The sequence below is a fragment of the Agelaius tricolor genome, unplaced genomic scaffold, assembly GCF_023055355.1.
Source record: "Agelaius tricolor isolate 1412-34295 unplaced genomic scaffold, bAgeTri1.0.p SCAF_38, whole genome shotgun sequence".
NCBI classification, from domain to species: Eukaryota; Metazoa; Chordata; class Aves; order Passeriformes; family Icteridae; genus Agelaius; species Agelaius tricolor.
This window is the reverse complement of record NW_027269298.1, coordinates 1101651-1129193: the sequence shown is the minus strand read 5'-3', so window position 1 is coordinate 1129193 and position 27543 is coordinate 1101651. Positions and strand designations below refer to the sequence as shown.

Sequence of the window (27543 nt, the reverse complement as noted above, 5' to 3'; positions counted from 1 at the left end):
AGGCAGAGGATGTGCAGCTCTGCCAGCAGCCTACCGTGACCAGCCACGTCCCTGGCTCGTTGGGCTCCAGGGCCACCACCATGGCTGAGTTGGGGATGCTGAGCAGCTCCTTCAGACCTCGGCCCTTCTCCAGGACCTTTCCTGTGACAGGAAGTGAATGCCTCAGGTGGGCAAGCCAGGCCCATCCCCTGGCTCCTACAGCAGCTGGGAATCACCTCCCTCAGAGCCCATCACAGCTCACAGCCAGGGAAAACCCTCAAAGGCAGAGGCAAAGCCAGCCTGGGAGCGGAGCAGGGAGATGTGCTGGTGTTTACTGGGGGCTTTGTAGCTCATCACCTTTTCATTTGAGTTTTAGGGCACGTTTTGTGAACCCCTTGCTGCTTGTCCTCACCTGAGGTCTTTGTGGGGGCCAAAGCCCCACCTCTCCTGGTTGTCCCTCTCCCAGCTCCTACCTGCTGGATCCTGGACCCTGATCCCTGGGGCAGGGCCACTCAGGGAGATGGTGACCTCCTTCAGGCTGGGATCAAAGGCGACCTGCCATGTGTTCTCCCCACCATCCTCGTGGTCTGTGGACAGCAGGTGGACCTTGGAAGCCTGGATGGCCTCTTCCACCCACTTCAGCACCTGCAGGCAGTCAGGGGAGGATTAAACCTGGATCTCCCCTCCCCAGCCGGCACAGCCTCACTTCAGCACAAGGGGCCAGGTGTCCCCACTCACCTCTGTCACCTGCTGCTTGTCCAGGTGGAAGATCTGCCCGGAGCTGGTGGCAGCGATGCGCTCGTACACGCGGTACCCGGGGTGGCTCCTGTCCCCGCAGTCCCCCGTCAGCACAAACACCACCTGCCACAGCAACCCGCGGGAGGGGACACAGCTGGCACCCACCAGCGTCCCAGGACATGGAATCGGCCCCGGGGGGTGCAAAATTCCCCCAGTGCGGGGGTTTCATCTCTGCGCCTCGCTGATGCGGTGCTGCTGCCGCAGGAGCCGGGGCCGCTCACCTGGCTCTGCTTGTGCTGCAGCAGCCGCAGCAAATCCTCCTGCTGCTCGTAGTCCTTGGCCCGAGCATCCGAGAAGACGTAAACGAAGGAGCCGGGATGCGAGATCTCCACGGCCACCCTGATGGCGCCCACGCTCATCTCCGGGCAGTCCCCCCCGCCCTGGGGACACAGGCACGGAGCCACCCAGGGCTCAGCTCCCGGCAGGATCTCACCCGGGGGATGCTCACGGGGCAGAACGGCCTCATGTTACTGGAGTCAGCGGGATGGAACTGCAGGGACATTCGGACCCGGACGGACCCGGCCCTGTCTCGCTAACGAGGATAATTAAAGCACCCATTTGGGGATCCATGGTCACAGAAGCCACTGGCTTCCCACAGAAAGCTTTAAGTGGGCACATTTGTGCCAGCCACCCCAGGGAAGCCTCCTGGCACAGAGAGGACCAGCTCCCACTTTCCCAGGGCTTGGCACCCCGAAGGGCTGGGAAAGCATTTGCAGCCTCAGCGTGACACCTCCTGCCAAAACAGCTGCATCCGAAGGGAAAAGCCACAGGGATTTAGCAATTCACAGGAGGCAGGGAAAGAGTGGGGATGGATAAAGCAGGATTAAGCTCCCGGGGAACATTTCAGCTGGCAGAAGACAGACAAAGTAATTTAAAATTAAAAAAAAAAAACAGAAATTAAAAACTCAATTATCAGGCAGTGGTTGTAGAAAAGGAGATTTTTGGTTCCATGAAGAGTCTGGGCAAACTCTTCTGGGATCAGCATAAGAACTGTGAACTGGGAATTCTCTGCCCTGTTGCAGGACTCTGGGACATCATCATCACCAATCCTCTCCACTCCCAGCCCTGTGTGCAGCCCCCAGCCAGTCTGGCTCAGCCTGAGCCCCCATCACACCTGTGGGGGATGCAGGAATTGCCCCCAGAACCCACCACCAGGCAGTGCCACGGATGGGGGCTGAGGATGCCTACCTGGACATGGAGCTCCCGCAGGCGCTGCTGGAAGAGCTGGGGGTCGGTGGTGAGGGTGACAGGTCCCACCTCTGCGAGCACACAGATGCCACCACTCAGTCCCCTGAGCCCAGCACCACCCACACTGCTGGTGCTCCTGGCACCCGTGAGGCTCAGGGTCCAGCATCTACCCTGGCCTGGCACCAGCAGAGAGGTGGCTTTGGGCAGACCAGCCCCTGCGCCCATACTGTGACCACTTTGGCAGACTATTCCTACAGCCAGGAATTTCTCCTGACACGCTGGGTGGTCCCAGCCAGGGTGAGCTGCAAACCCTGTGCCCTTTTCTACTGGGGGAGGCTCCCAGCAAAGCAATGCAGGAATCCATTCACTGCCTCTGCCTCCTGCCCTGTCTGGCGCCAGTGATTTCACTCAACTCTGTGCTTCAGTTGAAAATAAAGCTGGGGTCCCTCTCTCCTTGGAGGAGGCCAGGGCTCTTTTGGGGAGCAGCTGCTCTTTTATGGATGTGCACAAAAACAGGACAAAAGTAGGGGCAGAAAGAAATGATTCTGGTATCACAGCAAGTTACCAAAGCCTCTTAGCAAGTGTTGTTTTTATTGAGGTGACCCTGAAGCTCGTTGTGGAGTTGGACAGAAATTCCCCCATGGTTACTCCAAGGGGACAGAGCAGGATGGAAGGGGAAGAGCCACCCACAACAAAGTGCCAGCACCCCTGGGATTAACACAGTGCAAACAACCCAGCCTGTGTCCCCAGGATGGCTTGGGGGCAGGAGCCCCAGCCCAGCTGCTGAGGTGCCATCCCCAGCACAGCACTCACCACGGCATCTAAAACAGGGAGAAGGAGCAGTGTGAGCACTTGTGAAGTGCACGCTTCAAGCACAGACCCAGCCAGGGGCACAGCCCAGCTCCCCACAGCCCCTCCATGGCAGGACACACCCTCAGCCCGTCCCGGACCTACCTGGGTCATGGAAGGGCACCAGGGCGTAGTTGCTGATGGGTTTGGTGCTCCTGCTGCGCGTCCGCTCCAGGATGCGCGAGGCGCCGTCCATCACCTGCACCAGGTCGTCGTACATGGAGCCGGTGACATCGAACACAAAGGCCAGAGTGGCCCAGCCTGGGGGGCTCTCGGCCGCACCGAGGGCCAGCAGCGTGCAGAGAGCCACGAGCACCCCTCCGTGGGGCGGCATGGCGGGGGGACACGCTCAGGTGTCAGGAGCGCCCCTCTTGTCCTCGTCCTTCCCGCAGAGCCGCCGGGAGCGTCCCCGCAGCAGGGAGGGAGGGAGGGAGGGACACGGTGTGCGAGGGGCCACACGCGGCGGGGACAGCGAAGGGACCCCGGCAGGGACCGCCCAGCCCTCCGCAGCTGCGGACCTGCTCCTCCAGCGTTCAACTTCTGGGAGGGAGCAGCGAGGGAGGGAGGGAGGAAAAAGCGGAATTTTGGAGCCAGCGACGCGGCAGGGAGGTGGGTGGGAGTTGGAGGGAATCGGGATGGAGATAGAGCGGTTGGGAAGCAGATCCTGCAGCCCACGGGATTGTCAGAAACGCTGCCCAGGCCCCCTCCCCAGCCCTGACCCCCTGCCCCAGAGAGCCCCTGCTCTGCTGGGGGGAGCAGGGGGTTAGGGGAGGACACGGGGGTCACAACTGAGCACCTGTGAGGAAACCCTGCCAAACCCCAGCGGGGGAGAGACAGCTGTGAAAGGAGCCCCAAGGACTCGAAACTCCCCCTTGCTGGGCAAAGGGCCCTGGAACGGGGGTCTGCAACGGGGCTTGGAGGGGAGGGGGCTCTGTGGGGGGCTCAGCCACGCAGCCACCCCACGAACAGGGAGCAAAGAGCCACGCAGAGCACGGACAGAGCCGGAGCCGGGCCGTGGGCTGGGACAGGCAGCGCTTGGCCGGGGCAGGCAGCGCTTGGCCGGGAGCGGAGCACTGAGCTCACGCTGCTCCGCTGGGATGCTCTGCTCTTGCTCAACTCCCCCGCAGCGGGAGCCAGCGCGCAGCCACGGCCAAAAGCCGGCTCCAGGTGAAGCTGGGCACCTCCTGCACCCCCAGCGGCTCCTCCCAGGCACAGGAGCTGGGGGACCTTGGAGATCACCCATCTCACACCCCACACACAGGACGGTGGGACCGTTCTGTGCATTTCTTTATCCCTGCAAGCCTGGGCTCAGCCCAGCTCAACCTCAGAGCAGGCAAGGACAACCTCATAGCAGAGCAACGACACTTCTGCCCCTGGGGCTGTGCCAGTGGCCTGTTCCCCTCCTGTCCCAGGACCAGGGCTTGCACTCCCAGCCCCACAGAGCTGAGTGGTGTCCCCCACCCCACAGTGCCTCAAAACCTACCTTGGAGCACCCCCAGTCACCAATCTGCATGCCAGCTCCATCCTACACCCTGGCAGGGAGCACCAGCACTGCTGGCACAACCAACCCCCAACAGCTTCTCCTCATCACCAAATTAATCCCAGCCAGCCCTTCCCACACCCACCAGTGCTCCCAGTCCCAGGGGCACCTGTTAGCTGGGCTTTAACCCCTTCCCTGCTGGGGTTTAAGGCACAGACTCTGGGTAACCACCGTGGTTTGGAGCCTGTGCCTGTCCTTGCCCATTCCATGGCACAGGGGAGGAATCCCTGGGAGCTCCCTCCATGTGCTGGCTCAAAGCACCCCTGCACAAAACCCCCTGCACAAACACAGCCTCCTTGTTCAGACCATTAGGGCATCTCCTCTGGCCTCCTGAAAACAATTAGTCAGCCTCGTTAGGGGAGCAGACACAGGGATGTGGCTGCCAGGGAGGCCTCGCAGGGCTCGTTTCCAGGAGAGTTGGCAGAGCAGAATGGCCAGCACTGCACGTGAGAGCCCAGTCCAGGCTGTGAGCCCCCTGTGAGCCCTGCCAGGAGCAGGGGGCTGCCAAGGGGCACATCCAGGCACTGGGATGCAATTGTGGAAATTCAGATCAAGATTCCTCTGCAGCCACTGTGTGCCAAAGTGACCCAATGGCTCCCAGCCCTCTGCATCAATGAGGGGGCTCGGAGGGGACAGGGACAGGGCCCATGGCTGTGTTTTCATTGAAAAAGGGGTGCAGGGACTGTGTCAGGATGGGACCCAGCAGGGAAAGCGGTGTCTGGGTAAAAGGAGGTGGGAGGAGCAGTGTATGGGGTGCCTGGAGCTGATTCCTGGCAGCTCATCACAGGTGTGGGCACAGTGCCTGCCCACAGAGCCCAGGGCATCCCTATTTGCACCTGTGCTGGTGCCATCACCTGTGCTTGGGGACAGGACAGTGGCACCCCCAGCTCAGCTCCCAGCCCCACCAGGCGCCAGGGCAGCTTTGGGGACCCCCATGATCCCCCCATATCCCACAGCACATCACAGACCACCGCCACTTCGTTACTGTCATTAAGCTTTTATTTCCACTGTCACAAAGTTCCTGGGTTTTGTTTTGTTCTGTTATTAAACTGTTTCATTTGCTTGGTTTGCTCTTGAATTCATCTCAAGACAAGGCAGCGGGGCATGCAAGCCGAGACACACACAGGCTTCATCTCCACAAACAAGGCTCTTTGCTGGAGCTGCTGCTTCCCAGCCCAGGGCTCAGCCACCCCCTGGGCAGGGCTCACCCCTGTGGGCACCCAGCCCAGGGCTGCTGGCCACGGGAGCAGAGAGAGAAGGGAAGGATGATTTTGCTGCAGCGCTGCTGGAATAGGCAGGGCTGAAATGTGGAACTGAGACCCCAAAACTGCTGCACCCCAAACTGTGCACTGATGGGGCCATCAGCTCCCTGCTTTGCCCTCAGCCCTCGCTGCTGTCCCAGCCAGACCCTCCTCTCCAATGCCCTTGGGGAGGACAGGTGAAAGATGCTCTCACTAAATGCCCCCAATGTCCTCCTTGGGCGGGGACAGTGAGCTGGCTGCAGGTCACCCACCCATCCCAAATGACCCCCCAACCCTAAATCCATGGCAAGGGGGCAGCTCTGCCAGTGATTTCAGCTGCCCCCACGCCATGCCTGGCCCTGCTTCAAAGCCAGCCCTGCTCTAAGTGGGGCTCAAATCCACATCCCAAGACTCCAAGACAATTCCACCCTCTGGGCAGCTGCATCCCTGCCCACTGAGGAGCAGTGGCCTGGGCTGGGATTGCCACAGCCTCAGCCTTCCATCCAACAGGAATGTGGTGTCCTGATGGCATGGGAAGGACCAACAGGCATCTGTTCCTGTGAGGGAGGGTGAGATGCAGCTGGTACCTGGCACAAACAGGGTCTGGGGTCCCCCATAAGCAAACACCCCCCTCCACCAACCCAGTGGAGAGCGCTCCTGGGACCAGCCTGGTCTCGTTATAAATTGCATTAATTAACAGCCTGCTCCAGAGGAAAAACCCTTCCCTTCTCTCTCTCTCGGCTCCTGGTTTGTGCTGTGAGGAGAGGGCAGGGGGGAATTTGTCCCCAGAGCCCCCTCCCACGTTCTTGCTTCTGGGGGAAACAGCTCAGCCCAGCCCAGCCCCAGAGCTCAAGGAAAGACGGACACAAAGCAGCAACAGTCAGCACACAGACAGAAAAGTGAAAAGAAAGGAAAGTACAGACATGGCATTTAATGGGGCAACACTGACAGGGACAAATGAGAGGGGGCACATGCCACAGTCACCAGGGCTGGAGCCTCACCTCTGCCTGGCTGTGCTGTGAGCCCCCTTCCCATGGCCAGGGCTCTATTTTGGACAGGCACCAGGAACCCAAGTACAAACAGAGACAAACCAGGGCTTGCTGCCTGTTCCATCGTGAGCAGGTGTAAAACGAGGCTGGAATTAAAGACTCACTGACAAACCCAGTGCTCCATGCACTGTTCCTGGTGCTCTGCAGTGCCTGGTGCCCGGTGGGTCCTGCCAAGCCCTGTGCCCACAGTCCTGAGCCGTACCCAGCACTGGTGCTTGCCAGGGCACAGACCCCAAACTGCTTTCAGAGGGGGAGGGTTCACCCCAGCCACTCCACTGATGGGGAAACTGAGGCACGAGGAGGTTAAGGCCAACATTTCCAAGCACAAGATGCTCCAAGCCTTATTCTCAGTGATACCAAGAGGCTGCAGATCCTGGGGGTGGTCAGGAGGAATCAGAGGCCCTCAGTGCTCCCCAAAAGTGGGACTGGAAGCTTCCAAGCCAGGGTCCCAAATCCACAGCCAAGGGGGAACACTGGGGCAAAACATTTTGCTCAGGGACGCTCAGTGTGCCAAGAGCCCTGGCAGGGCTGAGCCCCTGGGGACACATCTGTGGGCACTGATGGAGCTCAACCCATGACAGGCCCTCCAAAAACTAAAAGCTTTCCATGGGAACAGTGTCAGAGTGAATGAGGTTTGCCTTTGCCTGGGAATTTTGTCAAACGTGGCAGGGGCCATCATTCGTCAGCAGAGGTGATTACAGCAGTGTCACATTCATTGGGAACATTGATTGGCACCAGGAGGGGACCAGTCTGGCAGATGAGCATTCAACAAGTTGCAGGCACTGCAAAAACCTACCCCAGAGAGTTCCATTTTGGCCACAGAGCAACGAGGAGAAGGAGGTTTCCATGGGAGTGAGTGAGGGACACCCTCCAGAAGCACCCCCACAGTGAAACACGGGCATCCTCAGGGCAGGAACTGCAGAAGAGGCAGAAATATTGCACGTGGATGTGAGGTCAGTCTCCTTGGGGACGGGGAGAGGTGGTTTTTTATGGGCATCAAGAAGTACCACAAGCACAAAATCCCAAAACTGGGGAGTGGGGCTGCATGGTGAAGAACCAGCATCCCTTGGCCGGGGCATCTGTCCCTGCCATGCCAGGAGGATTCAGAGAATGCTGAGGCACCGCCCTGTCTCCTGCATGGTGAGACAGCTGTCACACTGTCCTCCACAGGCAGATGTCACCTCCCCTGCCAGGGGACAGTCCTGTGTCTGGGCTTAGCCACAGGAGCTGGGACACAGCTGGGTGGGAAGATGCTGCTGCCATCAGCTGGGCCAGAGATGGAAGGGTGAGGCCCCAGTGTGGCTTTAGGGGTCCCAAAAGCTTCTTGCACTCTGCTCCTGAGGGAATGCACATCTCTCCTTTTCACATCTCTCCTTTTCACATCTCTCCTTTCTCCAGCAGAGATGCCAACTGCGCCCCACGGTGTGGGTGCTGGTGGGGCCGAGCTGGGGGCACATCCCAGAGGGGTGCTGGGTGCTGATGGAGTTTGGAGAGGCCCTGCAGGCCTGAGGTGCAGCTCAGTGTCCCCAGGTGTAAATTCCCAGCCCTTTGCCTCCTCCAAGCCGGGTGCAAGCGGCTCCGTTTGGGGTCACAGCAAAACCTCCCACGTCCTGTGGGAGTGGTGGGGTAAGGAGAAACCCTGAGCTGTGCTCAGCCCAGCCTGGCACTCCCTGTCACCCTGTCCCAGCTGGGAGGGGAGCACAGAGCAAGGCAGAGCAAGGCTGCCCCTCCAGCACACCAAAGAGCTTCCCACCGTTTGCAAAGCAGAACACAGCAAAGGAATCTGCCTGAAAGCAAAACCCAACTCTGGGCTCCATTAATACTTTTTCATGCAGTGAGAAAATGAAGGGAATGAAGGAAATAGGGATGTTCTGGTGCCCAGCAGTTTCCTCACCCTGCCCAGCTGAGGGATGGAGCTTGGTCTGCTCAGAGGCTGGGCTGAGTGAGCCCTCACTGAGCCCCCAAAGGGTGAACAGGAAAATGCAGGGAACACGGGAACAGGGAGAGGAAAAGAAGCTACAGCATCCCCTCCAAACAGCAGCCAGCCCACGGAGCTTGGGATATGAGGGGTGGGAGGAGAGGGGGGAAGGCAGATTTTTGGCTTCATTGTTATTGCAGGCTCCCGGGTCCCCGCAATAGTGTACGAGCATGTAAACCTTACAAATCCTCACCTGGGTGGGTGGACACACACATGAGAGACAAAACACAGCAGCAACATTTACAACAAATAAATAAGGATATCGATCGTCGAGATAGGCATATAAAAAAAAGCCTCACTTTTTCCACCGAAGGGGGAAAAAAAAAAAACCAAAAAACCAACAAAACAAAACCAAACCAAAAAAGCACAATACTGTCTCACCAGAAAAAATAAAATAATAATATAATATATATCCCTAGTGAGCCGAGCCGGGCTGTCAGCGGCGTCGTGGGTGACGCCAGGACTCTGTTCCCCATCGCCGTCGGTGCCTCCCCGGCCGTCCCCGGTACCTTCGGGCTCCTCCCCGCCGGCGCATCCGCGGTCCCGTCCGGAAATGTGGGGAAAAGGGAGCAGAGGGGCCCGGAGGCCGGGAGGGGGCTCTGCCCGCGGCGATGCTCCAGCGCTCCCCGGCCCCGAGCTCTGCGCTGCCGCTCAGACCCGGGTCTGGCGCGGGGAGCGTTTGGGAAAAGCGGAGTTTGGCGAATGGCAGCGGCTGGTTCAGAGTGCAGAGAGGGGGCTGAGCTCGCGCTTTGAGGGCACTCCTCGCTCGCAGGACAGAAAGGGAGGCCGGGAGGGACAGGCAAGCTTCGCACGGCGGTGGTCGGATGGCACGGAGAGCATCTTCCCCCAGGCATCTGCAGGAGAGGGGGGGAGAAGGGAAACGGGGTGAGAAGCATGGCCAGAAATTCCCTGTGGCCATCTCAGCGCAGCTGGAAGGGCAAAGCCAGAAGCAGAATAGGTATTGAAAATCTCGAAACTCCAGTGGGGTTAAAAACATCCCACCCCCAAGGCACTCCTGGACTGTGATGAGCAAAAACACTCCAAGGGACTCTGCACAGCTCCACAGGGCACAGCGAGGACCACGGGATGCTCAGCCCAGCACCTGTATGATGCTGTGAACCAGTGTCCCTGGCACTGCCGTGCCAAACCAGCTCCAGGGCATAATATAATAAGATATAAGATAAATAAACCATTTAATATAATCAGTCTCTGGAGTGTCCCCATGCCCCCAGCACGCCAGCTGCCTCCCTGCCTCCTGTGCAGCCACATCAGCCGGTGAGGGCACGAGCTGTGCTGCAGGCAAACATTTCCATCTCCATGGGATGAGGTCTGAGGGGGCTCTGTGATACGGAGAGAAACTCATCAGAATGGGGGCAACATTCCCCCTGGCTGGATTTGGGGGGGATTTCCACGTTTTGGTGCCTCAGCAGAGGAGAATCAGCTGCCCATGCTGGGGCAGGTGGGATGGGGGATTTGGAGCCCCCAGTGCTGCACTCACCGCCACTCGGCCCCGGGACTATACGAGCCCATCGTAGAGGGAGAGCGCCTGCACGATGGAGGGGTCGGCCTTGGAGCCCTCCTGAAACTCCTGCAGCGTCAGCTTCCCGTCTGCATTCTGCAAAACGCTCCTGTTACTGCACTGCTCCACCCAGCTGAGCACCCAGCCTGTCCACACCAGCCCACACACCCTCCCCACTCCGCTGCCTCAGCCTCAGTTTCCCCACTGAGTCACCCATGGAGGGGACAGTGCCACCCTGGAGACCCTGAAATGGATGCAGGGATCCCAGAGGGATGTGGGTATCCCACAGTGACCCTGAAATGGATGCAGGGATCCCAGAGGGATGTGGGTGTCCCACAGTGACCCTGAAATGGATGCAGGGATCTCAGAGGGATGTGGGTGTCCCACAGTGACCCTGAAATGGATGCAGGGATCCCAGAGGGATGTGGGTGTCCCACAGTGACCCTGAAATGGATGCAGGGATCTCAGAGGGATGTGGGTATTCCACAGTGACCTTGGCAGCAGCTGAGATCTTGTGTTGGTGGGACAAGGAGGCACCTGCAGGAGCCAAGATGCAGCAAAGGGACCCACAGCACCTCCTAAATCCCTTGACCACAGGGGAAAAACCTTCAAGCATCCTCACCTTGTCCATCATGGCAAAAATCCGATCCACCCTCTTCTCTGGCGTGTTCTCCTCCTCAGGAAGCTCCACTGTGTTCCCCTGCAGCAGCAGGACAGGACCAGGTCACACACCCACCTGTGCCCTGCCTGGAGGGTGTCCCCAGGCGAGGATTGTCCCCACACACATCAGGACAGGTGCAAGGGGACAACACTGGCACCAGAACCACCCTCAGCAGCCAGATCCAGACACTGCCCTGGCCACGATGGCCACAACCCCCCACCAAAAAAGGCCAAGGAAGGAACTGGGGGTGTTTGTTTCAGCATTCCCACAGAGCTGAGCTCCAGCCCAGCAGGCACTGCTTGCCCCGTGCCCCCCCTGCCCCTCTTACCACCATCTGATAAATGGCATCCACAATGTCCAGCATCTCGTTCCTCGTGATGTATCCATCATTGTCCAGGTCATACAGCTTGAATGCCCCTGTGAGACAGAGCAGCCCCGAGGGGCTGGGACTGTGGCCCCACCCTGGACGCACATCCCAGCACCCTGGTGGGGCTGAGCCCACCAGCAGCCCCCGGGGAGCACTTACACCTCAGCTTCTCGTCCAGCGTGCCCCGGGAGGTGACTGACAGCGCCTGGATGAACTCTGAGAACTCGATCCTCCCATCCTGGGCGAGCAAAGGAAAGGAGGGGTCAGGCTGCTGCAGCCACTCCTGCCCAGCAAAGCCCTCCCTGCCCATGGATCCCCTCTGGGGGGCACATCCTAAAAGGCAGCAGGGAGGGAGGAGTGATGCACGTTTATCCCCAGCACTGCGATCCAGGGCTCAGAACATCCCAGCAGGAGCAGCTCTGGAATGCAGGGGGCACCACAGGAATGGGCTTTTGTCAGAACACCAGAACACCACTTCTCCTTTCCTGCTTTGCCACTCCATTGCCCTTCCCCACATGATTCTCCCCAGCTGAAATAAGCACAGGGGCTTGCTCCAGCTGTGCTGCTGCAATTTCACACCCCAGCATGGTGGAAAGCACTGGAATATTCTGCTCTTCCAGTGCCAGGCAGACACATCCCAAACCCATCCCACCATCACCACAAGCCCAGCCCTGACCCCACTGGACCCAGCCTCTGGATCCCAGACTTACTTTGTTCTCATCGAAGACATTGAAAACAAAGGTGGCAAATTTGGTTGGGTCTCCGAAGGGGAAGAACTGCTTGTAGATCTTCTGGAAGCCGGCGGCATCGAGCTGCCCGCTGGGACAGTCCTTGATAAAGCCCTTGTACCTGAGGATGGAGGGCACAGCATGGGCCCAGGAGGGCCTCCCCACTGATTTGGGAGGCTCTCCCCAGTGCTGCAATGGGCTGGAGCTGGGAAGGTCCCCAGGTGGTCCCTGTGTCACTCCCATCAGCCACCCACAGCATCCCAGCCCTGTGGGCACCACAGTGAGGGTGGCAGAGGGGACAAGCAGTGAGTGGCACCAGTGACACCAAGTGATGCCCACTGCACTGCCCCAGCCTGCTGCCAGCCCACAGGGGCCACAGCCAGGCTGGTGTTGAACACTGGGACATGGGAGGTGACAGGGACCCAATGCCCAGCCAGGACTGGCACTGATGCCACGCTGCAGCCGTGCCCTGGCAAAAAACAATGGCACAGTGACCACTGAGTTCTGTGAGGGTGCTTGGCCACTGGAACAGGCTCCCCAGGGAAGCCTGCCAGAGGTCAAGAAGTGTTTGGACAACTCTTGCAGGCACATGGGATTCTTGGGATGTGCAGGACCGGGAGTTGGATTTATGCTGATGCTTGTGAGTCCCTTCAGCTCAGGATATTCTGTGATAATTTTTGCACAACCACAAATGAAAGCTGCTCAGAGGAGCTGGAGCACACAGCGAGGTTCCTGTGTCCTCAGATGGCACAGCCCAGGTCACTTCCAAAACCCATCAATGCTTTACCACCCCAAAAAGCCCTTGGTGCCAGCTCCAGGCTGGACCTGGCTGCTGGAAAGTGCAGCTGAGCCAGAGGGAAGGGGCTCGGTGGCTCTGTGGGTGTGGGCACCACGCAGAGAGCACGAAGGGAGCATGTGGGACCACATGGGCAGCACGTGGGGTACGTGGATATTATGCAACACCTCTCCCAGATCTGTCAGGCGCCCGCTGCAGCGGGACAAGGGCTGGAGGAGGAGGGGAAGGGGGTGGCGAGGTGGGAAAGCGAAGTGGCGGTGACATCTTCTTCATCTGCTGCAGCTATGACTCACCGGGTGGGGGGGAAGGAGGAGAGAGAGACATAAAGAAAGCAAACCTTGACTGGTGGGATAGGGAGATGAAAGGGAAGCAGTGGCTTTTCTAGGGCGCTGTGTTCGGTGGGGCGGAGGGGACGGAGTGAGAGCGTGCTGCTGGTGAGAAACTGTGGATCCTACCCCTGACAGCCTCTGCTGCCAAAGGGACAGCACCAGCCTCCTGCACCAGGTCACCAGCTGGACAGTCCCCATGTCCCCACGCTCTTTGGCTGCTCACATGGGGAGGGAAGAGCCACTAGAACCCAGCCCCTGTGCAGGGTGTGCAAGGAAAACCCCTCTATTTTCTGCTCTCCCCTGTATGAGGCAGCACCTGCACCCCAATGCAGGTGCACCTGCCCACACCTCCTGCATGTCCCGCCCTGCCCAGCCAGTGGGGTGGCTGAGTGCCACCAGCTCCTGTCCCCTGCCCACAGCCCCATGCCCCAGCCAGCTCACCACCAGGAAGGGCACTCACCACTGCTGCACCTCCTTCTCTGTGACTGCGAGAGAAAACAGGAGAAAAGAGAAAAAAAGAGACAGAAATTTAGTGCTTTTGCAGTGACAGCTGCTCCTCTGCACTGCCCATCAGTGAATTCCCTGGGGAATGCTCTGGGGTTCCCAACAATGAATTCCCTGGGGAATGTCCCAGGGCTCACTGGCTCCATGAGCTGCCAAATTTTCCCCATGTGGCAGAAACTGCTTTTGAGGCACAGCCTGGGCCAGCCCAGTGGTCCATGGGGCCAAGGCTGCAGGTGCTGGGGACCCCAAAAACCAGGGAGACTCCCAAGATGTTTTACGTTGTGCTCAGGGAGTGCAGAACCACGAAGGAACATGAAGGGGAGAAGCTGATCATGCCTGGGGAGGATCTGGCCCTGCTGCCTCATCTTCCCAGAGCCAAAACATGCCTGAAAACATCTGGCAGAACATCTGCCCGGAGGCGGCTCAGGGAAGGGACTTGCCTGGCCCTGACACACTGAAGGTGGGCACAGGCACAGCCCCAGGGCTGGCACCCCCCCAGGTACCAGATGTCCCTGGAGAAACATCCTCAAACCCATCCCAGCACACAGGGCTCTGGAAAAACCCCCAAAATACAACAAGCTAGCAACCAGACAGCACTGGCAACCCCAAGTGTCCCCAGCCATGGGTGAAGCTGCTGAGATGAAAAATGTCCTCAGCAGAGGGAAGGCTCTGAGGGGTGCTGGGCGGGGGCTGGCCCTTGTCACTGCGTGTCCCTGTGCAGGAGCTGTGCCTGAGCCTCCCCACAGCGGGGAGCCAGGTGCCAGCAGGTGGGCACAGGGGGGAACGGCCTCTTTTGTCATTTCCTTTGCATCTAAATAGCGACAAAAGAGCCGCGGGTCTGAAAGGCGCGGGGATAATGAGGCGAGTGGAGATGTCAATGTGCAAACGGCTGATAAAAATAGAGAGCGAAGCCACACCAACAGATGCCAATTACCTTGGATGGCAAGAAAAATAAAGAAAGCAATTTTCCATCAGGAAGATTTGTAACGTGCCCGGCAGAAGGTGCAGAGCTCCGAGGTGAGGGCTGGGGCAGCAGCACTGGGGTGGCTGGGAGGGCACACAGCGGCCCCCACCTCGCCACCAGCTGGATTCTGGCTCCAGCACCCCTGCCAGCAGGAATTTCGGTGCCCAAGGCTGTCCCCATGCGTTGGAGGGTCCCTCCATCCCAGCACAGGGGTTGCTGGAGGGACAGAGCCTTGAATTCCCCATTTCCCCTGGGGTTCAGCCAAAGCAGCACCCACTGCAGCACCACGGAGTGTTGGACAGCAGCTCCCCAGGAGAGGAGACACAGGCACAGGGATGCTCAGCATCTGGGATGGAGGACGTGGAGGGCTTTGGCAGTGTCACAGGAGGGATTTGGAGGCTGTTTGGTTTGGGCACACAGCAGTCTCTGGGCAGGAGGGAGGCAGGAAGGACACGCTGCATCCAGCAGCCAAGCTGGGGTGGGCTAAAACATCAATCACAGCAGTTCCAAGAGATTTCCCCATCCCAAAAAAACCCAAAAAAAGGTTGCACAGAAGCATCCATTCAAAAGAGAGATGCTGAGTGACATCTCCAGCAGGAACGGACCTCCCTGCACACACCTGCATTGAGACAACAGCGCGACCTCCACCCTGAGGATGCCCAGGGGATGCCCCAGGCACCAGCTCTGCAGGCCCAAACACCCACGAGCACCAAGGAGGGCAGGTGGAAGGAGGAGGATGAGGGTGAGCCCTCAGGGCAGGCAAAACGCGCGGCAGCAGCAGCCGGGGCTGCAGTCAGAGCTCGGCTCAGCCCCTCCAGGCAAATCGCCTTCTGCTCTCTCTTGTTCGGCTGCTTTTCCCCCACCGTGCTATTTTGGGCCCGGGAGCTGCCTTTCAACTCCACCAGGAAACAATTAAGAAATTGGTGCTTTTTTTAGTTCGGGAGAGATGCTGGTAATGACAGCTCGGGAGGGAGGGCCGGAGCCAGCTCCCCTCGTGCCGCAGGAGATGTGTGATGCTCCCAGGAGAGGCTTTTCCGACGGGGGGAACCGTTCAGGTGCCAGGCTGGGAATCAGCGCAGGGCTCCCGAGGAGGGAATTGTTAATGTGCATCCTGGCATGGAGCCACACGGAGCCCCATCCCTCCCCCAGCACACTGGCACCGCTGCCTCTCCTCCAGCTTTGTGTGCTGGGGAATCCGTGGGGTTTGTCGGGAGCGTGGCCTCATCTCCCAGCCCTTGGAAAATCACCCAGCTCTGGGTTCGCCCCTCCACTGCCACCAAACCTCCCGTCTGAGCAGGGGAAGAGCGTTCCCAGGGCAGGAACACCCAGCCCTGGGGCAGTGGCTGAGCAGTACCTGCCCCCTGCACCTGCCGCGATGGATCCAGGACCTCCCGGCTGCCACCTCCCAGCCACTCCGACCCTGCTGGGGTCACACTCCGAGTGGCACCGATTAGGAATGCTGATGCTCGATGTGCAGCCACAAAAGCCTTGGGGAGACGCTGCTGCGTGCGTGGCTGTCCCGAGGCTGGGGACAGAGGACACAGAGCGGGGACAGGGCGGGGACAGGGCTGTCCCTCTGCCCTGCATTGCCCAGCCGGGCTCACAGGCACTCCCTGTGCTGCATTTCCCTCCCGCGGCACCGATCACTGCTGAGCCCACACACATCAATTCTCAGCCCTATAAACCTCGGCCAGGCGCACCCCCGATCCCCCAGAACAAGGAGGTGACCCACAGCAGCCCCCCAGAACAAGGGGGTGACCCACAGCAGCCCCCCAGAGCCCCCCACCGGAGCAGGGCCGGGTCCCACCGGAGCAGGGCCCGGTCCCACCCGAGCCAGGGCCGGGCTCAGCCGCCGTGCCGCGCTCCGGGGCCCTCCGGGTCGGGCTATAAATAATGCACGTAGCAGCTCGTTAGTAGCAGCGTGCCCCGGGCTCCTCGGGGATGAAAGGCGCTAAATAAAGGCAGAGCGTTATCGTTTGTTATGAAGCGCAGCTCTGGAAGAGGCATCGCCGAGCCGGGAGCCCCAGCGCCGCCCCGCAGGCGCCGGCCTGAGCGCTCAGCCCCGCTCGGCAGCGGCGGCACCGGGCAAAGAACGGGAGGGAGCGGGACTGTGAGGGCAGGAGCGGGGACAGGGACAGGGACAGGCACCCAGAGCAGCTCAGGAGCTGCCCCACACGGCCAAACCCCGTCCAAGGGCCCTCTCTCTTCGCCGGGCGGTTCCTTTCCTATCCCACCTCAGGGGGGGAGGTTTCGGCGTCTCTCACACAGCGCAGAGGGGCAGAGCCTCGGAGCAGCCCCCAGCCCCCTCCCCGCAGCTGCCGGTACCTGACTCTCCCCCCCACCTCTCCATCAATCGCAGGGGCACAGGCGAGGAGTGACAGCTCCGTCACCACCCGCCCTCCGCGGGCCCCCTCTCCTCCCACCGCCCAGCTGCCACTGCAGCAAGAATCAGCTCTGGTTAATCAGTGCTCAAGCCTGTTAATTTGTGTTTTCCAGGCAGAGAGGAGAGGAGGGACCCGGGACTGCAAATCCCCATCCGTCGCCCTGCCGCAGGGAGCTCGCTGGACCGCGGCGGGGACGGGGCGGGAGGAACCTGGATTCAAATGGTTCAGGAACCCCTGGTCACGGTGGGATGTATGAGGTGATGTGATGTTTCAGCCTCCCAGGGGCTTGGTTTGTGCTGACATCCCTTCCCCTGTGTGCAGGGCAGGGGTTTGGCCGCGGCCGCAGGGCTGGACCCTGAGCAGGGCTGTGCACACTCGGCTCAGCCCCGTGTGCCAAAACCAAGGGCACGGCCCTGTGCTGGCGCAGGTTTGGCTTCCCGAAGGCTCAGCAAGCACCGTCCCCACGCAGCAGCAGTGAGGAGTCTCCCCTGAGCCCCCACACGTCCCCCCTTGCCCCAGCTGCCCCCCTGATCGCGCGGGGCCGTGGGCACCGCAGCCTTATCAGAGAAACCGGTTAATTATTTCCAGGCACAAAGTGCTTCCCTCACCACCACAGGGCACTGCAACTATGCCAGCTCATGGGCTGTGCCAGCACCGCACACTGGGTCATGGCAGGGGCAGTCCCGTGGCATTGATTTCCCCCAGGGATCTGCTGTGGCTCCTTCACAGGGTCCCCGGGCATCCCAGTCTGGGGGAGCCGGAGCACCACCCCAGGATGGGGCTCCCATCGGTTTGGGGCTGCCTAAACCGGCTCTGGGTGCTCAGAGCAGTGCCCAGGCCGGGGGAAATCAAACACCCACAATGGGTGCTCAGGCGTGAAGGAATGGGGCATTTATGCACGAACTAAGTGGGTACCCATGCCTGAGCCAGAGGGGCACTCATGCAAAAACAGAGCGGGAGATCATGCGTGGACTAATTGGGCACTCGTGCATAAATTATGTGGGTGCTTCTAGGTGAACTAATTGGGTGCTCATGCATGAACTGCCCGGGTGCTGCAGCGAGAGTGCAAGGGCTGCTCATGCACGAACCAGCTGGGGGCTCATGCATCCATTTTTTTGGGCATTCATGAATTCCCGGAGCGCTCATGCACGGATTAATTCAGCAGTCGCACGTCCGTTCGCTGGGCACTCCTGCGTGAGCTAATTGGGCACTCATGTGTAAATTAGTGTAATTAGGAGATAACACACTTGTGCACGTACTAATTGGGCACTCAGGTGTGAATGCATCAGGTGCTCATGCATGAATTAATTGGACATTCAGGCGTGAGCTAATTGCAGCCACGTGCGCCAATTAATTGGGCACTCATGCATCAACAGCCGGGGCGCTCATGCACGGAGCGATCCAGCGGGAATTCGCTGGGCAGCCATGCATAAATCCAGCTGGGTGCTCGTATGCAAATTATTAATTGTGCGCTCATGTGTGTGTTAATTGGGCGCCCATGCGTGAATCAATCGGGCCGATGCTGATGAGCCCGGGGTGCTCATGCGGCTCCTCACGGGTAAAACCCCCGGGAGCTGCGGGCTGAGCCCCGCACACGCTGCAGTTCATGCCCAACGCACTCCGCCCCTCGTCCCGCCGAAACACACATTTAAGAATTTTCTGAGCGTCAGTCTGACACGAACTGCACTCTCAGCACCATCCCAATGTTAATATTGACCCATTAGGAGCGCCCCGCTCCCTCCCGCCCGGCCCGGCTGCGTGTGTGTGCTCACCCGGCTGCACTCCAGCCCCGGGATCACAGAGCCAGCATCAGGGTCTGAACAGCCCCTGCAGAATTCGCCTCTGGCCCCTCAGAGTGGCCAGAGCTCGGTACAGCAGGCACTCGGTGCAGATTTCACACCTGCAAGCAGGGACACAGCGAGGTCCCGTCGGTTTGGACACAGGGACCCAGGGCCAGCCCTGGCTCTGCAGAGTGAGTTACCTGGGCCAAACACATCCCAGCCCCAGGGGCCATTCCCAGCTCCAGGCCTTGTCCCTACAAATCACTCAGCCAAGAGCATGGCAGCCGCAGTTGCAGGTGAGTGCAGCACTGGGGACTTCATCCAGCCCCCAAAATTGTCTGGTTTGGGGCACCTCCCTGCAGAGAGAGCAAGATGCCCTGCATGCCAGGCCTGGCTGGGGTCACCTCTGGCAGCCTGGGCTGTCAGGTGGCTCTGTGCAGTTTGGGCAGTCAGGGGGAAGCACTCAGGGACAGCTGAGCATTGGCACGAGGTTCCTCCCAGTGCACTGCCCCAGTTCCAGCACCAAGCCCCAGCACAGAGCCCAGTGCCCACGGGAGCTGCATGGTGGTGGAGGGAAGGGGTGAACTCTTGCAGGCTGCCAGGGGCTCAGTCCTCTCCTGGGACTGTCCATCAGCCCATCCTGGGGCACTCAGAGCTCACTCAGGTCCCTGTTTGATGACAGTAACTTTTAGGATACACCACACATCAGCACTTCGGAAATTTGGGTAGTTTGGTCGTGATGATGTGGTCTCCTTAAAATTCAGGTTGAATTCCTTAATGATGTCCTAGTCCTGTGATCTCTGCCAGCTCTGGGGCCACCACACCACCCCTGGCTGGGCTTTGCTCCTGCTGCCATGGACAGCTCTGGGGCAGAGGCAGTAAAACATGACTGTGGCACCAGGGTCACCCCCATGCAAACAGCTGTTGCTGGAATGTGACTGATGTCATTTTCTTCTGCTCCCAGCTTGCCCCAGCCACTGCTTCCCCAGCTCACCCCTGTGCCCATCCCTGCTCCTGGGATATCACCCACACACTGGGGTGTCCCTGTGTGGGAGCTCATCCCTGCAACATCCCCAAGGGATTTGGGAGCAGCCCCCAACACAGCCAGGGCTGCCTGCCTGTCACAGTGGGACATCCCCATCCCAGCTTTTCTCTCCCCATCAGACACAGGCATCACCAGCACCTCGACAGCCTCCAAGACATTTGAGCTCGAGCCTGACAGAGTTATTGGTGTCATTTGTTACTCTGGGCCACGGAGCAATGCTCACAGCAGCACCAGGGTGTTTGGCACCCTCCTCACCAGCATTGCCATTAGTGGTCTGCCTTGCTCCCAGGCTGGATAAACAGGTCCATGAGCAGCTCTCATCTCCCCTGGGGCCGGTACCAACAGGAAAGCCAATATGCAGCTGAAATCCTTTTTAGACTTTATTAAATATTTAAGGGCCCGAAATTAGGCTTTGGAAATTGGGTTTAGGGAAAAAGCAGAAGTTGTTCTTTGAAGCAAAGGCAGGAGAGGAAGGGCAAAGACAGTGCCTTCATTTGGAAATGATGAATCAGGCTGAAGCACCCCCACAGCAGGAGCTGGTGGCTGGGGCAGGTCTATCCCAGGGTTGAATCCCAGCTTCCCCACGAGCCAACACAGCAATGCCTGGAGGGGCAGAGGGTTCCCAGTGCTGCTGGGAGCAGGGATGGAGCAGCCCCTCTGCCCAGCCATCCAGGGGCAGCTGTGTCCTGCCATCTGCTCAAATCCATCCATCCCTTGGCCACAGGGATCTCAGTGTGCTCTGGCAGTCCAAGGTGCCATCTCCAACCCAAGGAACAATTCCTGCCCTGGCCAGGGAGAAAACTCCCCTCTAGACCAGTGTGGGCAGTAGGAAGGAAGTGCCTCTGGCTCAGCCATCACTCCCTGGAGCCATGGGAAGGTCAGGAGGATGCTCAAGGCAAAGCCTTGCTGGCAGCAGGGCCACCTCCGCTGCCCTCCTGGTCTCTTGCAGGCATCACTGTGCACTGAGGGGGCACACAGAGACCCAGAGCAGCTCCACCAGGTCCAGCCATCGATCAGAAGATGCTGCAGGTGGATGAAGCACAGGCAGCCCTGCTTCCAGCAGGAGGTGTGGGGAGGGAGCCCTGTGCTGGCAGCACCAGGCTGGGGAGCCCGTGGCAGCGACGGTGATGGAATTGCACAGACCATGCCCTGGGGCTGAGCCCCCATGGCCACCCCTGCCCAGGGCATGAACCCTGGCTTCCCTTACATCCAGCTCCCTGGAAGATCCAGGAGAACAAGGAGGGGAAGGAGGAACAATGCGACCCCCCAAATGTCACCCCGCTATCAGAGTGAGCGTGCCCAGAGGCTCCTCCCTGGAGCAGCCGCTTCCTTTGATGCCTTCAGAGCTTCTTGTTTCACAACCTTAATTATAGCGGCAGCAGCAAAGGTCAGGAGAGTGGTTAAGCAGATCCATTAACATGTCAGGGGATAAATGAAATGTGATTCTTGTGATGCTGGAGCAGCAGCAGCAGCCGGCGTGGCTGGCGGGGACGGCTGCTCTGCTCTGCCGCAGAGGAAACCCTCAGGGTGTCGGTCATGGCTCCCCCTGCCCACCCTGGCACTGCAAGAACCTCCCAGAGACTGCAGGCACTCCTCAAAACTTGCTTCTGAAACCCTAAAACTTGTTTTGTTTGCATCTCCCTATGGAGCCCCAGGTCCATGGGCACGTGGGATGCTCTGGGTTGGATTCACTGGGAGCAGGTTGGGGTTGCCTTGGAGAAGGAGCTGGAGATGCCTCCAGAGCACCAGAGTCCTCCAGAGGCAGCCCAGCAGGTCCACATCGACCTTGCAGTGAACCTGCACCACAGCAAACCCCTTCACAGCTCTGGCTGCAGCAAAACCAGGCCCCAAACAAACTCCAGCCCCTGGGCATCCCTCTGGCACCTCCTGCCCCTTGTTCTGCCCCAGTGCCCCAAACAACCCGGCCTTGAACACTCCCAGGGATGGAGCGGCCACAGCTTCTCTGGGCAACCTGTGCCAGGGCCTCACCACCCTCACAGGGAAGAATTTCTTTCTGATATCCCATCTAACCCTGCTCTCTGTCAGTTTGAAGCCATTCCTGCCTGTCCTGTCACTCCAAGCCCTGTTAAAAGTCACCCACAGCGACAATTTCACCCAGCCTTTGCCACTGAGGGTAATGGGTCTGTGGCCACCTGGCCAGCTCACCCTGCTTTCTGCTGGATGAGCAACAGGAGGGATTTCAACACAAACCAACCTGGCAGAGATACCCAGAGCCTGGGGCCAAACACTTTGGAGGCTAAAAATAAACCAGCAGCAGTGGGGGGAGCTACCAAGGTCCCTCCTCTGCTCCTGCCCACTGCCCCAGCCAGCACATTTCCTCAGCACTGTGGTGGCACGATGGAGCAAAGCCCCAGCCTGGCTCAGCCAGCAAGGAACCAATCCATTTTCCTGGCTGAAAACTGCTGCAATCGTAGAATTTCCTCTCCTTTCCCAGAGAATTCCACCTGCCACCATATTCCCCTGTAACTACAAATCAGTATGTTTATAGTTTGCTCTTAAACTAATGCCCTTTAATTCCCTGCATTACTGTCGAGCAATGGAGCCAATTTTGTGGCTTATTGTGAAAGAGCAGAAAATGATGATGCTGGAGTGAGTTGAAAATCCACAAAATAGATCACAGTGGGTGGGATGCGGTTCTTGGGAAAAGAGCATCTTCCTCGCACCCACTCTGCAGCCTGGCTGTCATTTTGGCACCCTCACTGTGGCTCCCACACCTTCACCCGAGCCCCACTGTGGCCTCAGGAGCACCAGGAGCAGCATCCCCAACCATCCTGACCCCAGCCTGGCCCCAGAGCCACGCTGCTGCACCGGCAGAGCTCTGAGCATGCCTGATTGCTCAGCTATTGCAGCCTCAAAAATAACGCTCAGCTAGGTCTGGACACGGGCAACAGCTGTGTAAAGGGAACCCTGAAAGCCAATCTTCCCCAAAATGACTGGGAAAAAAGAGCTAAAAGGTGCTCTTCTGAAACAAGTGCACGTTTTTAAGACTGCTTCATGGTTTTAAGGGTTCCTGGCCTGCTGTGAGTAGGGACATTCAGAACTGTGTTTCTCTCCCAGTTTCTCTCCCCACACCAAGTCCTTTCCACCCAGGACATGTTTTGTGCTCCCACAACTTCATTCGGGCTGCAGCCACACCTCAGGACCTTCATAAATCTCCAGCTGAGCAGAACCCTCTGACCGTGGCCCCACAAGGTTCTTAAACACAATCCCAAATACCATTATGGCCTTAAGCCGTGAGCACCTGGCCCAAGTTAAGCTCAGGTTTAAATCCCCATGGAAGAGGATGTGATCCAGGGAGGATGGTGGCTCCTTCAAGTCTCAGGACCTCCTGGGACACACCAGCAAACTGCATCTCTGAGCTACCCCAAAGAGGCATCAGAAGGATTAATAAATTAATTATTATCAAGCACTTTTTAATGTCTATGAAAGCACAAAGAATTACATAGTTTATTATTCGGTATTATTATCACTCCACATTGACTTCTCCTGCACGCTCCTGTGTGGCACCAGCCTGGTCTCCAAGGAGGGTTAAACAGCCCTGCAGCCTGGCAGACGGTGGAGCTTGGCATTGCCAGGTATTCCTGGGCACTCAGGTGCCCAGAGACACAGAAAGGCACACGGAGATGGGTCCAACCCAACAGGACTTGGGCAGCCAGCCCTTCAAAGAAGCCCTTCTGCGCCTTTAGGTGTCCAAGTGCCATTAAAATCTGGCCCCCAGCACTGGAAGTCAGGAGCAGAGTGGGGAGGGGAGCCAAGGGATGAGGTTTCCAGGCTCCTGCCTTTCCATGTCCAGCTCCCAGCAGGGCCTGGGACGACCTGCTCTGAATGCACACAGGAAAACATTTCTCAGAGCTCACAGAGGCCGCTGATGGCTGCCCTGCAGTATCCTCAGCTCAACCTCCCTGCCCACAGCTGCCCTGGCACCTGAGCCTTCCCCTGCTCCTCTCCTGGCTGCTCCCACCTCCTGCTCTTCCCAGGATTGCTGCAGCTGAGGCAAGGCCAGAGAAACACCACAAATAGGAGATGGAGAGCTCAGAGGGGACAAGGGACACAAGAAGCCACCAGGCCCTGAAGAGCACCAAGGGGAAGCAGATATCCTCTGTGTCCCATGGATGAGATAAATTAGCAGAAAAACCATGTGGGTCAGAGAGAGGGAGTGACATTTCCCTCTGATCCTGCAGAACTGAGAGGGGGCTTTTTGGTATTTGCTTTGTTTTGTGTGGAAATCCATACAAACAGAAAATGATGCAATGGAAGGAAATCCCAGCGTGGGAGAAGCCCTCACGTACCACAGGCACAGCCCACGCTGCCACAGGAACCTCCCTGAGACAAATGCAGGCTCCCATCAGTTTGGGCTGCTAGAGACATCTGCCCAGATGTGCTATAGCACCAGCAGGAGCAGCACCACACACAAGGCAGGGACAGCACTTGCTCAGCAATGTGGCAGGACATGGGACAGGCAGCACAGGCCAGGGATGCTCTCGTGTCTGCCAGAATTGAGCCTAAATACCAACATGCTGTGGAAAAAAAAAACCTTTTCCAAGCAGGCCCCCAGAAATTCTTGAGCAGGCCATGGATCTGTGTGTCCCCTGCTCCAGCTGTTCCACCAGCCACAGCACAGGGGCCTGGATCAGTTCCTCCCACTGTACTCAGCACAGCCCTGCCCTCCTACCTGCCTCTCCTCTGCCTGGCTTCCCCAAAACACAGAAGGAAATTGGTATCTTTCCAATCTCCCATGGTCTGAAGATAAACCAGAGGCTCTCAGCCGTGCCTGGGAGGGCCCTGCAAAGCCTTCACCAGACAAGGGAATGCACGCTTGCCTTGACAGCTGCAGAGAAGGGGCAGAGGCTCACAGCAAAAGTAATTAATCCCAGAGACAAGAGGTGGAATGAGCAGAGCTCAACAAACAGGCCCTGGAATTAGTGACAGCTCTCCCTGACAGGCACCACACACCAGCCACATACTGCTGGGGCACGTTGGGATGCTGCACCAGACTCCAGCCATGCAAAAGGCCATGTGCTGCTGGGTGCTGCTGCCTCAGCTGCACAGGTACAGGAATCCTTAAAAAGAGGCAGTGAGAGGTCCAGAGCAGGCAGGCAAAGCTCCAAACAGACTGGAAACTCATTGAGGGAGGGATCAGAGGACCACAGTCTTTCTTGGAAAGGGTGCAGTAGAAGGGGGAGGGCACCCAGAAGAGAGGAGCAGAAAGTTGGGAATGAAGTGATTCAAAAAAGCAACGACCTGCTGGCCTTATCCAGCAAAGAGACATCCCTGTGCCCAAAGATGTTGGTTTCACCAGCGCTGTGTTTGACTGGCTTTGGCTGCACGTGATACATGGGGCACCACTGCCTGTGTGCCCTGTGTCAGCACCTTCCTGGGCAGGGGAGCCGCCCCAGGTGTGCAGAAAGGCCAGCACACAGGAGATCCCCAGCAGACAGGGCTGTGCTGGGGCTGGCAGTTCCCAGATCCCTCTCCATCGGAGACCAGCTCGGCACAGCGGCCGCACAGGGAGCGGGGATTGCAGCACAGCGCTGCCGGCACCTGGCCCGGCGCGGCTGCACTCGCCGTGGGCGACAGCTGCAGTGAGGACACCAAACCCAGCTCAGCTCCAGCGGGGGCTGTGCCCACCTGGCACCGCCACCTTCTCACGGCTCCCTCCCCCCGAGCACTTTGAGGAAGCCCAGCCAGGGTACCCCAACCTCTCCTCCCATCACGCCCGGCTTGGCACTGCGGACATGCCCCCGGCACCTGCCCTCCTCCCGCCGGCGGTGCCAGGCAGAGAGCAGCCCCGCGTGTAGGGTTGTGCAATGCACCAGAATTGCCTCTTCTCCATATGGGAGAACTTGCTGCATCCTAATCTATTGCCTTTTTGGGTAAGCGCTGCCGTGGGACTGCAGCAATGACAGAGGGGAGAGCTCGCAGGTCTGCTGCACGTTTGGGGAATATCTGCGACCTGCAAGCGGGGAGGCAAACTTGAGCCACCAAAGCCTTTGTTTCCTTTGTGCATCCTTCATGAAAAAAAATGATTTTTCTAAAACTGGATGGCTGAGGCACCAGCCAATTTAATTAGATTACGGTGGAGGTCCAGACGGGAAAGCCACTCGTTCAGAAAATCAGGTTATTAAACCGATACTGAGATACTCAGATAAATATCGAACTCGCCCGTGTCGGGCTCTTCTCTCCACTTCAGAGCGCAATAACAAAGGGAACCCCTCCAAGTAACGCACCCAAACTTTGGAAGGCACCCAGAGGCTCGACACCCTGCTCCGGGAGCTGCTGCCGGGCTCCGGGGAGGCAGCGCGGGCACCACAACCCCCGCGGCGGGCCCTGGCTACCGGGGCCCGGGCAGCCCGGGGAAGGATGCTCGGGGCAGGGCCAGGGGGCGGCGAGGGAGGGCGCGATGCTCCGCTGGGCGCCGCGGGCGGGCAGGATGCGGCCCTGGCCCCGCCGTTCCCGGAGGCTCAGAAATAGGCCACGGACGATGGTTTTTGTAAAAAAACAGCGCGTTCCCCTGGCTCGCTGCCCCTCTCCGCGTCTCTGCTGCCTTATGGGTTTTTTCCTCCTCCCAGGCCAATCCCTGAATTCTTCCAACAAAGCCCGGCCGAGCCTGCGCCCTCCCCGGGAGCGGCCCCGCAGGAGCCGCCGCTCGCCGCGGCACCGACCCGGCGGCAGCGCGGATCCCATCGCACCCCCGGCATCCCCCCGGCAGCCCCCGGGCACTCACAGTACGTTTTCCTGGTCAGCTCTTCCACAACTTCAGGCTTCAACTTGCTGTTGGATTTGCCCATGGTGGCGGCAGCGCCTGTGAGCCCGCCGCCTCCCGGCCTCGCTGCGGGGCACGGAGCGGCGGGGCCGCTGCCTCGCTGGGGCTCCCGGCCCGGCTACATCCCGGGGGGGCGGCGGCGAGGGGGGCGGAGGGGTCTTTGTTGGCGGGGTTTGGCCGCAGAGCCGCGCTGCGGGGCCGCGCTGCGTGTGCGTGTCCGTGTGCGTGTCCGTGTCCGTGTGCGTGTCCGTGTGCGTGTCCCCGGCTCCACGCGCCCTCCCCGCCCTCCGCCGCCGGGCGCGGAGCGGCCGCGGGGGCGCGGAGGGGCGGGGGGGCGGCGCGCCCCGCCCCGCGCTGCGGGAGCGCCATGGGGATGGCGATGGGGAGGGGGCTCCGGCACGGCCCCGCCGCTGCCAAAGGCGGGAGGACCCCGGAGGGAGGGGGATTCCAAACCCCCCCCACCCCCGAGCCGCCCCGCGGGGATCGGCGGAAACGCTCGGAGGGAAATGTCGGGAATCGGGGTCCTGCTTGCGGGGGTGATGGGGAGAAGGGGATGAGGAGAAGAGGAGAACACGGAGCCTGGAGCGAGGCTGAGCTCAGCGTCTGGGGGTGACCTTGGTGGGACATCAACACCTCCAGTTGTAGAAGCATTTTCCAGCCCCTGGGCTCCCCAGATGAAGAGGGGTTTGTTCCCCACGTGGAGGAGTCGGATCGCTGTGGGTCACTTTCAGCTTAGGATGTTCAGGCTGAGGGCTGGGTTTGTTCAGCCCGGGGAAGAGAAGGCTCTGTGAATACCTTAGAGCCCCTTCCAGTGCCTAAAGGGGCTCCAGGAGAGCTGGAGAGGGACTTTGGACAAGGTCATGAAGGGACAGGACAGGCAGGAATGGCTTCACACTGACAGGGGGCAGGGTTTAGATTAGGCATCAGGAAGAAATTCTTCTCTCGGGGGGTGGTGAGGCCCTCGCACAGGTTTCCCAAAGAAGCTGTGGCTGCCCCAGCCCTAGAAGTGTTCAAGGCCAGGCTGGATGGGGCTCTGAGCAGTGTGGTTTAGTGGAAGGT

The 27543-nt window shown here is 59.3% G+C and overlaps 2 protein-coding genes across 7 annotated transcripts in view; both read right to left on the bottom strand.

The window, feature by feature from the left end:
- The window catches only part of HMCN2 (hemicentin 2), a 36112-nt gene extending 31744 nt beyond the window's left edge, over window positions 1-4368 (bottom strand). For 5 of the 6 annotated variants that reach the window (XR_011683643.1, XM_071453989.1, XM_071453992.1 and 2 more), the window contains exons 1-6: window positions 2920-3359; window positions 1966-2036; window positions 999-1157; window positions 718-840; window positions 453-624; window positions 35-141 (exon numbers count right to left, since the gene is read on the bottom strand). Coding sequence is in view for 5 of the 6 variants with exons in the window: in XM_071453989.1 (XP_071310090.1) it covers window positions 35-141; window positions 453-624; window positions 718-840; window positions 999-1157; window positions 1966-2036; window positions 2920-3148 (861 nt within the window). In the remaining variant the exon portion in view is untranslated. Of the gene's footprint in view, window positions 1-34; window positions 142-452; window positions 625-717; window positions 841-998; window positions 1158-1965; window positions 2037-2919; window positions 3360-4297 lie in introns of those variants that run through there. The other variant, XM_071453990.1, reaches the window with a different exon arrangement.
- Window positions 4369-5331: 963 nt separating this feature from the next.
- NCS1 (neuronal calcium sensor 1) lies at window positions 5332-26833 on the bottom strand. The gene is made up of 8 exons (XM_071454007.1): window positions 26446-26833; window positions 13483-13507; window positions 11880-12018; window positions 11329-11407; window positions 11131-11219; window positions 10764-10841; window positions 10121-10237; window positions 5332-9476 (listed from the first exon to the last, which is right to left on the bottom strand). Exons 1-7 carry the CDS (start codon window positions 26507-26509, stop codon window positions 10139-10141), a joined length of 573 nt encoding a protein of 190 aa, XP_071310108.1. The 5' UTR covers window positions 26510-26833; the 3' UTR covers window positions 5332-9476; window positions 10121-10138.
- Window positions 26834-27543: the final 710 nt, after the last annotated feature.

What these genes read in the sequence shown, in the direction of transcription:
- NCS1 (XM_071454007.1), bottom strand. Translation starts at nt 26,509, where the DNA reads ATGGGCAAATCCAACAGCAAGTTGAAGCCTGAAGTTGTGGAAGAGCTG. An exon ending in GCTGACCAGGAAAACGTACT is followed by an intron (nt 13,508 to 26,445) that starts GTGAGTGCCCGG and finishes TTTCTCTCGCAG; the next exon opens with TCACAGAGAAGGAGGTGCAG. An exon ending in GCTGGACGAGAAGCTGAGGT is followed by an intron (nt 11,220 to 11,328) that starts GTAAGTGCTCCC and finishes TCTGTCTCACAG; the next exon opens with GGGCATTCAAGCTGTATGAC.